Below are 14,115 nucleotides of genomic sequence, written 5' to 3'. Positions count from 1 at the left end.
GAAATAATTTATCTAAGAGTGTTTGATATATATTTCCTCACGCGGGAATACTATAATTCAAGAAAGCAATATTAGGCATGTATAAAATTTAATGTAATGTAATCAATTAATAGCTCTACTTTCCTTCCCTTTCTCTTTTACTCGTGTTATCACTTTGTTTGGCCCGCATCATTGGCTCTGACTGCAGGGAAAGAGGACAATGTAATAGAATGTTCATACAGATTGTCCATTTTAAGCCCTTTTACACTTGTGTTTCTTAACTCCGGACTTTCTCTGACCCAGGACTATCGTTAGTCCCGTACCAATTTTTTCAGCTTTTTACACTCGCCAATTAGTCCCGTACTATCTCTTGTCCGGGGCTAAGGAGAAAACTGACCTTTTTACACTCGTATTTCTTAGCCCCGGACTTTCCAAACCACATGAATATTCATGATTACGCTGTGTACTGTACACGTACACGCACGTACCGGCAGCACTTGATTACCTCGTTTCTGATTGGTCAGTGAGGGTCGGACTTCGTCTCCGTTGCTTAGCCCAGGATTAGTTTTTCGTTCTGTTTACACTCACTTGCTTGGCACCGCAATTGCGGTGCTAACCCTGCTGTTTTGCTGGGCCAGATAGTACCGGACTATCGGTGGGGCTAGCCCACTTTGGCAAAAACGAGTGTAAACAGAAAGTGGGCTAAGGATAGTCCCATACCAACGGTGGGGCTAAGGGGGGGGGGGGGGACTTAGCCCCACCGTTGGTACGGGACTATCCTTTGGTACGGGACTAAGCAAAAATTTACAAGTGTAAAAAGCCTATAGATTGTATCTACACTATAGCACCAGAAAAAAAAAAAAAAAAGGATATCGAGTACCGAAGGGGATGTAACAAGAGCAGATCGAGAGTGCACTTAAAGCATGAAATATTTGCTTGAGGTTAAGATACATGCTTCGAAAACAAGGTGCTTGCTTTTTACCCTTTCTCGTTCTCGCCCTTTGTATTATAGAAGTGGTACTTTTAATGTGTCTCAGTTTCTAGTAATCTTTATACAATAGATATATTGAATCTCTGTGAGATCAAATCAACATGCATTCAGCGGTCAGTCACCTGACAAGTCTCATTAAAGTCGGGTAAAGTTCATAACACTTTCATGAATTTTTAGATCGGTCCATTTGTAGAAGATGAGAGGTTTTGTTCATACGGTTATGGCCATATTAGTGCCTCCACTTTTAAATTTTCGAATATCATCTCTACATAAATGATCGTACTTCACAGAGGATAAAACTATGTAAGCATCATAACTTCATAATTAGTGGTTCCATCAATAATTATTAAGCTACATGCTCAAGTAAGCGTATAATACACGAATAATCATATTTGTAAGCAGGGTTTAGTTATCTTCAATATAGCGACATTAGATTCATGAACAGTAGATATTTCTTTTGTACAAACCACATAAATAAACATATAACTTTCATCTCCGCCTATATTTTGAAATCCTATAAGTTCTATTTGCTTTTATTATCCTTATAATATACATATATATGTATATATATATATATATATATACGGTCATATTTTCACATTTCTATTCAACTATATCATAAGTAATAGCAGGATAGGTTCATGAATTATATTTCCATTGTATTAGCTACAGAGACAAATGCCTGACTTTTATTTCTGCATATTTGTTATCTATTTTTCCTTGTTTACATGTGTCACATGGCATTACGTTACAAGTATATTACTATATAAAAGATATACATTTTATTGTGTAATTTTTATGTATTCCGCTACACTCGAATTCGAAAGACATGTGAGCCCCTAAAAAAAAACAAAAAACAAAAAACAAAACTCGTTGATACATTTCTATATCACTTACCGAGCCAACATAATTCATTCATCCTTTTATTTTCTCCATTTCCAACACAAATATATTACAAAAGATTGACTACATATGAAGTTACAATACATAGTGGAATTGGGGAGGAATGCTAAAAAGCATTGCCTGTAGGGTATATTTCCTCCCACACGTTATACAACAAATTAGGCCTATATGTTTGATATACTGTTATACATAAAAAGGGAAAAACAAAAGAAACTAAGATATTATGGACACCAAACTATGCGGAAAAAAAGCACCCAGGATTCCTACACTAGGTCGCTGTCATGCAGAAAAAGAAAGGTAACAGAACGAGAGAAAGAGAGGGAGAGAGAGAGAGAGAGAGAGAGGGGGGGGGGGAGAAAAGAAAGAGAGAGAGAGAGAGAGAGAAAAAAAAAAAGAACATTGAGAAGGTCGCAGTTTAAAAAAGATAATATTTTTTGAAAGACCGTTGGAATGGTACTCTGTAAAACCAGGAAGAAGAAGGAGAAGAAGAAGAAAAAGAAGAAGAAGAAGAAGAAGAAGAAGAAAAAGAAGAAAAAAAGAAAAAAAAAACACCGACACCCCCTAGTCATACAGCCCACAAGCTAGACACTTAGTGAACGAGGCCTATGAGCTCGGCATAAAGTAAGATAGGCCCACGAACTATAGAGTCCATAGCACCAGCTAGACACTTGTCAAATAAGGCCCAGTTAGCTCGACACTTGGCAAATTAGGCCCACGAGTTCGACACACTAGGCGAAAAAGCCCATTGGCTGGGGAACAGGTTCAAAGACCCACAAGCTCTTACTATACTAGGCAAATAGGGCACACATTCAGTCGAACGCTTGACTTGATCCCTGCGGAAATGAACGCAATGCCCTACGGTGTAAAACAAAATTTGAAAGCATTGTAACCAAGCTCTTCACATTGATAATTCGACCGTTTGACCATATATCAATATGACTTAAAATTACGAACACATTGTCAATCATCAGAAACAGAACATTACTATGTAATCACCGTAAAAATCACACCACAGTGTGAAATCACTTTCACACTTTTAAATTCGAGTGTTTTCACATAGTCGAATATGTGAACATATTGTAAACATACTCTAAACACTGTGTTCTTTCCAGCAAGGTAAACAGCGCCATCTATACGGCAAATACGTATTTCTTTAGGGTGTTGCAAGAATGAAATAAGGAAAAAATTCTTGATTAGAGGACAGTTTCGTCATGCTTAGAGACGCGAGAATGTTATCAAGTGATAATTTTGCTTTACTATAACATTGTGCTCTCCATGAACCTTTATTCCCTTCCCTTCACTCCACCGCCTAAAAAAAAAAGAATAATAAAAATAATGAAATAGAATACAGTTGCACAAAATATTATATAAGGTAGTGTCTTCTTGGTTCAAACTCAAGTCTGTTACAGAAATGTTTGCATCAGCGCATCTGCCAGTGAAAATCCAAATCAGTGCGAGAGAATTTTGCATAGTTTTGAATAGATTGACGGTGTTTCGGTGACATTCCTTTCAACCTTCAATTATAAACATGCGCACAAAATTAACACACTCAAGTTTTGAACAGAACTGGCTCTGATTTACACTTAATACTGTTCTAAAGAAAAAAAGAAGTGCAATTCTTAAGATAGTGTAGTTAGCTTTCAAGTAAACAAATGCAATCTACTGGATGTAATCCGATTCAAAATGATGGAGTAACAATTCATACCCTTTGATACCATGTTTGATGCTGCCACTCAAAAGCATTTAAAGCAATATATGTCAAACTGGATCTACTGCAGAGATAGATATGCAATGCATTTATGGCTCACTTATTGTATTCCTAATTATTTTGTTGGAAATGAAATAAATCAACTTGAACTTAAACACTGCATTATGGCCAGCCACCCTCTAAAAAGGATATGTCCTTTATGATGCTAATTACCATTCGCCGCCCCTTTTCATAAAAGATGCGCGGAAAAGACACGGGGATTCGATAATAGAATTTGCGCAGATATTAAAAAAAAAAAAAATCACTCGACTTTGGTATAATGCCATAATGAAAATAACAACGGAAAGAATCCCACTAATTAACACTCACAAAAGAAGTAAACAAGAAATCGTAAAAACCAGCATTTTTGTATGAAACCTCTTTGAAATGAAAATCACCTTAGGCAATTGATATGTGTTGTTTCCGTTCCCTCGCAAGGTCGTGCGTGGTATTTCATGCACCATGTCAGCACTTCAATAGTCTGGTTTCCAGACCCTTTGTCAACTGGACTCCGCGGCGACGAAGTCGCCGCCCCGTGACGAAGTCGCCGCCTTCGACAAAATCAACTTAAACTATGCTAGTTTTCGACGTTGAGGGCGTCAATATCATGAATAGCGAAATAGTGTGGGCAGAGGGTCTGGAAGCCAGACTACACTTCAGTGTGGAGGCGAAATGGCCTCGAAGAGGACGCCACGAGAGTATTGGAACGCAGGTTCAACCCCCCCCCCCCCCCCCCCCCCAAAAAAAAAAAAAAGAAAAAGAAAGAGAAAAGCATTATTTCATGAAAGACCCAAAGTTGTTGTTTGTTGTTTGTTTGTTTGTTTTTTATCCAATTATCATTCACTGCAAAACTTGAGACCGTGAAGTTGTGCGTTTAAACACTTCCTCTTTGCTTTATGTTACCAGCGCTTGCTTTGTGACTGGTACTCCTCCTGTTTGCATTAACTTGATAGACATTTAGATTAAGAAAAATAAGAATTAATCTTCACTGGAATATTTATGGTAATTTTTTTTTCTCATGTTGAGCGTTACTCTCTTCTTCCTCTTTTCCTTTCTTTTTTGTTCATATGCTTACTGTACATTGCACTTCCGTCATAATGAAGGTTGTATTACAACAAAGGAAAAAAAAAGGCTGTTCCAGAATCATACCATCTACGTAGGCCCTATAAAGGTTTAAAAAAATGTTGATAAAACGAAAGAAAACTTAACTTCCCGGGGACTTCATTATAAGTTTATTTATTTATAGTAATTTTTTTCTCATGTTGAGCGTTACGCTCTTCTTCCTCTTTTCTTTTCTGTTCTTTTTTCTCTTTTGTTCAAATGCTTACTGTACATTGCACTTCCGTCATAATGAAGGTTGTATTACAACGAAGGAAAAAAAAAGGCTGTTCCAGAATCATACCATCTACGTAGGCCCTATAAAGGAGAAAAAAAAAATGTTGATAAAACGAAAGAAAACTTAACTTCCCGAGGACTTCGTTATAACGGGAGTTCCCTGTATTCAGGTGCGTGGGATACTCTGGCTACCTTTGTTTTGTTTTGTTTTTGTTTTTTTCGTAGGGATCTCTCTCCCTCTCTCTCTCTCTCTCTCTCTCTCTCTCTCTCACTCACTCATGGCTGCCTAAACTACCATAATGAAACATATGAAATATATATATGAAATATATTGCAAAGCAAAGACACTGTGTGAACACATCCCGCGCAAACATATAGTCGTATGCATTCTGTGTGTGTGTTGCGGTGTTCTTTTCGTGCCACCCCCCCCCCCTTCTCTCTCACTTTAGCTCACATTCACACTTTCTTTTTCATCTCCTGTTCTATTATGTATGCCTGACACGCTCCCAGGAAAAACTTGATGTTCTTCCTCCAACAAGTAAAAGTGGTGTCGGATTTCTACCATCAGTCTCATGATTCGCACTACGTTGAGAAAACACTGACCTGACTAAAGCCCTTCTCACTTGGCTCAGTTTTCGCTTTGGGTCTCACATGCAATGTCTTGTGTCCCTGACGTAGGATTTTATACTGCAGTTCCAAATATAACGCCTCCACATTCAATGTACGAATTTGAAGGGGCTGCGAAATTTGCAGATCGGAAACTATGGACATGGTGCGATTATACATCATTTTCTTTCAGACTGCTTGCTTCTTTGTTGTAAGTCAATCAACTGTGCCTGGTGAGTAGACATTGTCTTTTTGGTTGTGGTTATTTCACATCGTGCTGTTGAATTGAATCGAATTGAATTTCATTTCATTTCATTTCATTTCATTTGTTCAGCGAAAAAAAAAAACATCAAAGAATTGCGATGATAAACAATCATCACAAAGCACGGAGTAAAGACAGATCTACATGGAATACATGATTATATAGGTTTTCCCGGTCAATTTCATACTTTTGTCACTCAAATTCATTAATGTACATTCAAATTCACAAAGCGCACACACGCGAAAATATTCGGGCATTCAAATTCAGAATCCGAGCGATCAATTTCATTTATGGGCGTTCTATTTCGTTTTCGTGAAATCAAATTCACAATTGGGCATTCAATTTCAAAATGCGAGCACCGACTTTCCTACTCGTGCATTCAAATTCATGCGACAGTCATGTGATAGTCCCAACGAGCTTGTGTGGAGCGTTCAAATTCATTTTTAGGCGATCAAGTTCCTACTTCGTGCAATGAATTTAACGAGGAAAATGGAGTAGACTTTTAAGAAAGGAAAAAGGGCCAACACAACCAATGAAGGCTTGCATATAGTGTAATTATGATTTTTTTTACAGGTTCTACATTATTCTCTGTTCATGTATTCTTTGTTTTTCATCTCAATAAATTTCAAATTGTAATGTCCAATCAGCAGTGCATCCAAACAACACAACGACAATTCAATCATATTTATTGATGATACTGCATGCTGACAACGCCCCAACACCAACCACATAATGACAATTCATCAATTTAAAGACAAACTGACACACAATGATCTCACATAGTCCCGCAAAAGTAAATCAATAAGACAGCAATACACAAAAAACAAGACGTATGAAATGTTCATGTATCAGTTTCAGTATACTAGTCGAAATTGTTTTTGTTTTTTTTTCCCTCGAAAGTGTCAACCAATCCTCAGTATTATGCTCGTCTGTAGGCCTATACAGTGCCTAATGTTTGTTTGTTTCATTTTCCATCAAAGAAGATGGCTGGATAACCCATATTCGGCTGCAATAGCTGGTCTTCCATATGGGGTCCAGTCGGATGTTGTGCTCTTTGCGATGAATAAATGAAGTGGGATCTCTTACGTGCATGAGTTGTGACTCTCTCACACATGGGACCTCCATTTCATGTCCAATCCGAGGGACATGTGCCTGTATATTCCTTTTTGCTAAGCGCGAGTTCAAAATTGTCAATTAACAGGTGGACCTCTACTGCAAAATAAATAATCAACATAAATCCCAATATATTCCAAGCCAAGTGAGAAACACATGCATACACGGCCCCAAAGTAACTAAATTCAGGACTTCTTTTAAATTAAATGCAGTTATTTGGAACATGGTTGCCTATTCACGAATTTGAATGACCGACGAGATTCCGTCGCCAGCTTGACATGAATTTGAATGCTCATTTATGAAATGCGTGCTCCTCTCTTAAATTTGAATGCTCCGATAGTGAATTTGAATGTTCCGATAGTGAATTTGAATGTTCCGATAGTGAATTTGAATGCTCCGACAGTGAATTTGAATGCTCGGATAGTGAATTCGAATGACCGGATTTTGAATTTGATTGCTGATTCAGTGCTGCGAGCGTGGAATGCGTGAATTCGAATGCTCGGAATAGGAACTTGAATGGCAAAAGTATTTATGAAATTGACCGGGAAAACACATACAAGCTGAAGGGAAGCAGCCAACGAGGAATTAAAAGTTTCCTTAAAATCTTGCCGACCCAAGTAAGCAATTAAAAAAAAATACAATAGTGGCAATCATTTTCGTGTTTTTAAACAAAGAGATGAACAAAATATAGTATACAGATATAAGAACAGAACCAAAACATCTACAGCAATTTATTTATTTACAGACGTTATGACGTGCTTTTTTAAGTGCTTTGGTCCATTGTCAGAGAGTAATTCTATGTGAGAGAAACAGTTGGGAAATATAGAGCTCGATGTGAAACACTTTTGAAAGAAAAAGTAGACATCTACACATTTTTTAAGGGACCATTCAATCAGGCAAAATATTGAGCTTTGATGGTACTATAATTTCTACTAACCTTTCGAGTTTTGCGGTTTTTCAGTGGATATGATAGAGTATTAATTTTCATTACCGCAGTTGGGGAAATCGAGCAAGGATGACAACTGGAAGAGAATGGTTAAAATTACGAGAAAGTTGGTAACATGGTTATTCCAGCAGTGCCAGTTATGTCCGCAATTCCGCAAATTCTTACCATTAACTCAAGTGAAAATCGAATTTAGTTCAGCCTTATGGATTCAGCGAATACAGCGATATTACTAGTAGGATTTTCACATTCAATAGTAAGGTTTGAAGAAAATTAGACCAAGCATTACAATACACCCTGTTGGAAAGAACACAGTGCCCAACAGAGTAAAACAGAAGGTAAAACACGGTGTGAAATCTCTTCACACTGTTAAATTTGAGAGTTTTAACGATGTGAGCACATGTAGATCATCAATTCATACAGTACGCGCAATAGAAAACGCCCGACGAAAGTGCGTCCAAATTTCGTCCCAACGCTTTTTTCGTTGTTGATTTCGTCGGGGACGTTTTCAACGCTTTTTGCGTCCAGACTTCATGGACGGATTTTGGACGAATTCAACGAATTCAACGAAATCCCCGAACGCTTTTCCGAAGCTGTGGACGCTTTCAACGCTTTCGACGCTTTCAACCCTTTCAACGCTTTCAACCCTCTGTACACATCACACACACAGCTACACTGTATACAAAGTTAGCTCGAATCGCGAATCGCTAGCTCTCCCTTCGTCGAAGTTGTCTAGGTTTCCCGTCCATTTCTCTCATTTTCTCTCTTTTGCTTTCGTATCATTGTATCCCTTTCTTTTCAGAGTACAATCATACTTCTGAGAGTTTAGTTTTCTCATTTTTATTAAGTGATTACCTTGTTTGCAACAATTTGGGGTGAGTTTTTGTTCGAGTGTTTGTTGAGTTTTTCGATTGAACGATTTGTCGATTATCTTCGTGTGTGCGGGGACATCGTACCCACTCGTTTGTTTCCGTGTAAGTATTTTTACCGTAAAGTGTCTTCATCGTTCGTCTTCACGCATCGGGTTTTCACCTAGTTTTCCTCATCGTAGTTTTCCACATCCATTTTTTTTCCGGTGCAAGATACTCTGTGTATTTTCTGCTACGGTAAAATGCCATCGTCGATAGTTTTTGTGTATTCATCGTAGTTTTCCACCTCCATTTCATTTTTGTGTGCCAGATGTGTAGCTAGGTCTGCGATGTCTGAATCGTTTACAGGTTTGTTTTGAGAGGGATTTTGAGGGTTTCGCGGTGGATGAGATTGACTGGAATGATAGTGATAATAATAATGATTCTACTATCTAGTGGTGTTGATATACGAGCTCTTTTGATGATGCAATTTATTTCGTGTGACCGACCATCATGACGTTGGCGATGACGAGTACGAAACGAGTAGCCTACACATGTATAATGTAGGCCTGTAAGACGAGAGTGACACTGACGACATGGCCTGGCCCTGGGGGGCGGTTTTAGTGTTGGCTCGCTCGATCGTGCACTGGAGTGGTCTAGAGACCTGCATTTTATTTTTGCATTTAATTGTATCCTTTTGCCTTTTTCACTCTGGTTTACTGCTACCAAAATTTATGTCTCTGAAGAAACTCAACCAGAAGTTAGACAATATGTTTGCACATCAAGCCCAAGTCTGTCAATTGCGATGTTCCTACTCCTTTTTAACTCGAAATCCCATTTTCTTTGCTCATTTTTCCACTGATAAATTATTTAGAACTGTACTGCATTTCTGATGAATTGCTTTTGTTATATCAAGAGCCTGCTGAGTAGGTGTTTCATTCTATCCTTTCAATTATCTTTCTATCACTTTCTTCTTTGACCCTGGATGGAAAAGAAAAACCCTATCTTGCCATGTAAAGACAGAACACATACCATCATGAAATATCATGACATTACTAAAGTAATAAAAGAAATAGGAAAGCGAGAAAATTCTTGTTTGTAAAATCATAAATCAAAGGTGATTTCATATGAACCAGCTCTTTGAAACGTATTTAATTTGCCTATTGATACTTGCTTTGCAAGTACACTGTATACGTTTTCTCTCCCATGGACTTTGTGTCCCCCTTTTTTATGTGCTTTAATGATTATTATTCTAGTTTGTTTTGTCAATATCATCATTATTGCTGTATCATTATTACCATACTTTGATATGGTTAATTGCATTTGTTGATTGACTCTCACTTTCATTTCGTTGCCTCCTCTTGGTACTTGTGCAGATCCTTTCAAGGGCTTGCTGTTTGCTCACCCCCCCCCCCCTTTGCTGTTGCTATTTCACTCTTTACCTTTCTTTATCTCTCTGTTGTTCCTTATCTTGTTTGATGTTGCCTCCATATTCATCCTTTTCCTTCAATGGTTGCCCCCTGGCCCTCACGACTATTACTAACCTTCCCCTGCCTTTTGTCTGTCCATCCTCCTGCTCTAATCCCCCTCCCTTTACCTGTTGGGCTCCTTGCCCATGACATCCTACCCTCTCCTTTTGTTTTCTTTGTTTCGTGTCCCTTGCCTGTTCCTGACTGTTCTTGTTGTGTGAAGTCGCTTTACATGTATGTGGTTGCTTTTTCTGCCTATTTGCCATTTTGCTTTTGACGAAGATTCTGCTATGATCGAAAGCTTAGGTCCCTTTTGACTCTATCCGAAAAACATTCATGTACACTCCCAAAACTTGCTGGGCTGTAGTAATGGAAACTTCATTATCTAACATGGGAGGGGGAATGCTTTCATTTTCTCAAGAGAGCATTTGTGTGAGAGAATGCAAAACTTGATTGAGTGTTGCCAAGTTGTTTTCAAGCTTCTTCATTTTATTTGATCTTAAGCATAATCACTTTCGTAAGTACATGTACAGTATTACGATTTCTTCTCCCCTGACTGTAATCGGAAAGTTCGCCATAACGATGATCGCTAATGTGTTTGGATGTGCCGATATGGGAAACACGTGGTTCAAAGGAATGCACCATGTGCTACTGCAAGTTTAATGGATAGAATGCGCCATAGGCTCAGTTACGGTAAACAGTTTACGTTCGATGCGAATGATTATTACGTCTTTCAGGATCGAGGAATAATACACACAAAACATGCAAACAAACAAATCCACGAACGAGTGTTGATAACCAAAATTCATATAATGAAAAGTAATAGGCAGTTTTGATGAGCGTGAAATTAATTGTCATAATTTTGCTGTTTAATTGGGTGGTGGCTGCATCACATAGGACATCGCAGTGAATTTGTCTAGGCATATGAGACATTTCATATATTTCTGTGATTGCATTTGAGTGATTAATCAATTCCTTTTAACAGTTCGGGAACATATAAATGCATTGTACTTAGATCAAGTACACAATAATCGACGGTTCGATGTATGCGCCTAAAGAAAGGCGAAAGAATCAGAACATCTTTGCAATGATTCCTTTAACTCAACTCACCAGCGAGTTCTTCGATCGATATTAGACCAGTGCGCGCATTCTTTCGACTGGCACCTGGGGTCTGGCACGCACCTGGTTTTTAACCGGAGGGCCAAACCCCAAAAAGTCGCTTACTTAACGAGTGAGTTGCACTCTCTCTACAAACTAAGTAGACCATGCTTATTTTCAAGTTTTTATTGTAACAAACAACATTCCACTGGTCTACCTCAAAAAATTTGTTGCGAAAGCCTTCAAATCCAAGATGGCGTCCAAGATGGCCGCCATATTTACTGAATTTGTTATTTGAAAGATAGAATTTGATTGAAACATCAGATTTCAACAAATTTGATGTCATATGAAAGAGAATAAAATTGTCTACAAGTTGATACCATTTTTGTGGGTTATTGTGATAACTGGATTGAGATTTTAAGGAAAAAACACTCATTTTTTGATATTTTTCTGAAAAAAAGGAAAATCATGAAAATGCTTGATTCAGCATAAATCAGAGAAAGACTGAAGGATTATCTTGAAACGTTTCAAGAATTTTGTTTGACATATAATTAATATTTGGAGAAAATTAGGGGCCAGTACCATTTTTGGTTCAGGAGTTATAATGTCTCAAACTTGAAAACTCACTATGTAAAAATGGCCACTTTAGTTGTGACAAGACTTTGTTGGTAGTAAAAAAAAGCCTGTGCGCGCCAAGACTACTACACGCCCCACTGGCACTGGCGCTTGTAGCAGTGCCAGTGGTACGTGTAGTAGTCTTGGCAAATGCAGACTTTTTCTTTGACAAACAAGGGTTTGTGCCTGCAAACTAACTTTTCATACCAAGTGGTAGCTCAGGTGACGCTGATTGCTATTATTTCAAAGTAGATTGTTCTGAAGCAGATGAGATGAAGTAAAAAATATCTTTCAAATAGAAGTAGAAGCTTGAAATAACCTTGCTATAGAAAGTTTAAAACAAAATTTGGATCAATCACTCAAAAAATTCAAGATTGCAGGCCATCAAAGCTGACATAGTGTATTGCGCCAAAGCAAATGTATCACTTCGATTTTTATACAATTTTGTCTGTTTTGGTGTCTATTAATATGGTTTTTATATATTCTGAACATTTTAATGCTATTTCAAACCATCATAGGTTTCTATGGAGACATTTTTCAGAATGCACCATGAATATTTCTCTAAAAAGTTACAAAAAATTAAATCAAAATGTTTATGAAAACCATGCAGAAATTAAAATCTTTCCCATATAATCAATATTTTGGAGGTCAGTATTGTATTTGGTTCAGGAGTTATAATGTCTCAAACTTGAAATCCCATTTCACATAATATTTATTTGCACGCATTTGTTCCCAAAGACGTCACAGAGGGTCAAATCCAAGATCGTGCTTACTTTTCGAGTTCCACTCTCTCTATAAACAAAATCATACATAATATTAAGCATACTAAGCAATGTTCCGTAAGTACACCTCAGTAGATTTGTTGCAAAAACCTCCAAAGTACAGATGCGGCCCAATAGGGCCGCCATTTTTATTGAATTTAACATTTCAAACATAAAATTTGATAGAGACATTGGATTGCAACAAATTTGATGTCATATGAAGGAGAGCAAAACTTCCTAAAAGTTGATATCACTTTAGCTGTGTATAGTGATAAATTGGGGGGGGGGGGTTGTTTGCTTCTCTTTTTTTTGGGGGGGGGGGATCCATATTTTTATATTCTTTTGAAAAAAGGAAGAAATGTAAAAATGCATGATTTAGTATTTATCAAAGAAGAACTGAAGAATTATTTTGAAACCTGCAATTGAGATTGAGATTTACTGAGATTGAGACATAATTCATATTTCTGGAATTACAGGCAATATCATACACTGTTGACAAGTTAACATCTAAAACTTGAAAAAATTATATTCATGCATTATAAATTTTGCATACAATGTGTTTACATGGTCACATGTAATACTGTGTAATGGTCTAGTGACTTGCAAGTACCTGCATGCAAACTAACTTTTCATGCCAAGTGGTAGGTGACGCTAGTCGCTATTACTGTAGCATTTCATCATAGTAGATTGTTCTGAGGCAGATAAGATTGAACAGAAAGTATTTTCCAAAAAGAGATAGGAGCTTGGAATTTGGCACAAATTTTTCCAATGTGTAATAATTAGCGATAAAAACAGTATCCACACAAAATTCAAGATGGCGCTAATTAATGGAGGTTGTCGTTCAAGGCATTTTTTCCCATTAGTGCACGTAAAACAAAAACCCAGCTTTACTTAATTCCTCAAGCTAGTTCTGAACTGTGAGTTAGGGATAGAACAACTAATGTACAAACTTAAATCAGTATATTTAATGCTAAATATTGTTAGATGTACTAAATAGATCTGATAAGAATGTTTTTTTTTATATAATTCAAATTCAAATTCAAATTCAAATACTAAATTGTTAACAGTTATCATGGTTATGGTTTCTTGAAAAGAAATGGTGATATCTCCGTATGTTTTAGGCTTTATTATGATTTTTTTACATGGTAGAATGTTTTGTAATACAACTAACCTGCACATATAAATCGAATGTTATATCTCTCCCAATGGCAAACAATACCTTAAGTGTGTTGCGTCAAAGTTAAATCTCAACTTATAACTTATAATTTGATATATATTTTTAATCTTCTTATCTTTCAGTCTATTACATGTTTCTATACATCCGAACGATATTGTACTAGTGTAAACCATATGGAGGGTCTTTTTTTTTTTTTGGAGGGGGGGGGGGGTGGAGCTCATTCTAGTGTTTGGGTGAGGCCCAATCTTTGATAAAAAAAGAAATGCTT

At 37.2% G+C, this 14,115-nt stretch overlaps 1 protein-coding gene across 1 annotated transcript in view; it reads left to right on the top strand.

The window, feature by feature from the left end:
* The first annotated feature begins 5,554 nt into the window (after window positions 1–5,554).
* The window catches only part of LOC139731106 (uncharacterized), a 91,896-nt gene continuing 83,335 nt past the window's right edge, over window positions 5,555–14,115 (top strand). The window contains exon 1 of the mRNA XM_071641986.1: window positions 5,555–5,794. Coding sequence (XP_071498087.1) covers window positions 5,719–5,794 — 76 coding nt within the window. The 5' untranslated portion in view covers window positions 5,555–5,718. The remainder of the gene's footprint in view (window positions 5,795–14,115) is intronic.

Source organism: Diadema antillarum, unplaced genomic scaffold (assembly GCF_040938485.1).
Source record: "Diadema antillarum isolate AM-2024a unplaced genomic scaffold, OU_Dant_1.0 seq00000357_RagTag, whole genome shotgun sequence".
Lineage (NCBI taxonomy): Eukaryota > Metazoa > Echinodermata > Echinoidea > Diadematoida > Diadematidae > Diadema > Diadema antillarum.
The sequence above is the reverse complement of the archived record's forward strand: the minus strand, read 5'-3'. Positions and strand labels throughout refer to the sequence as shown.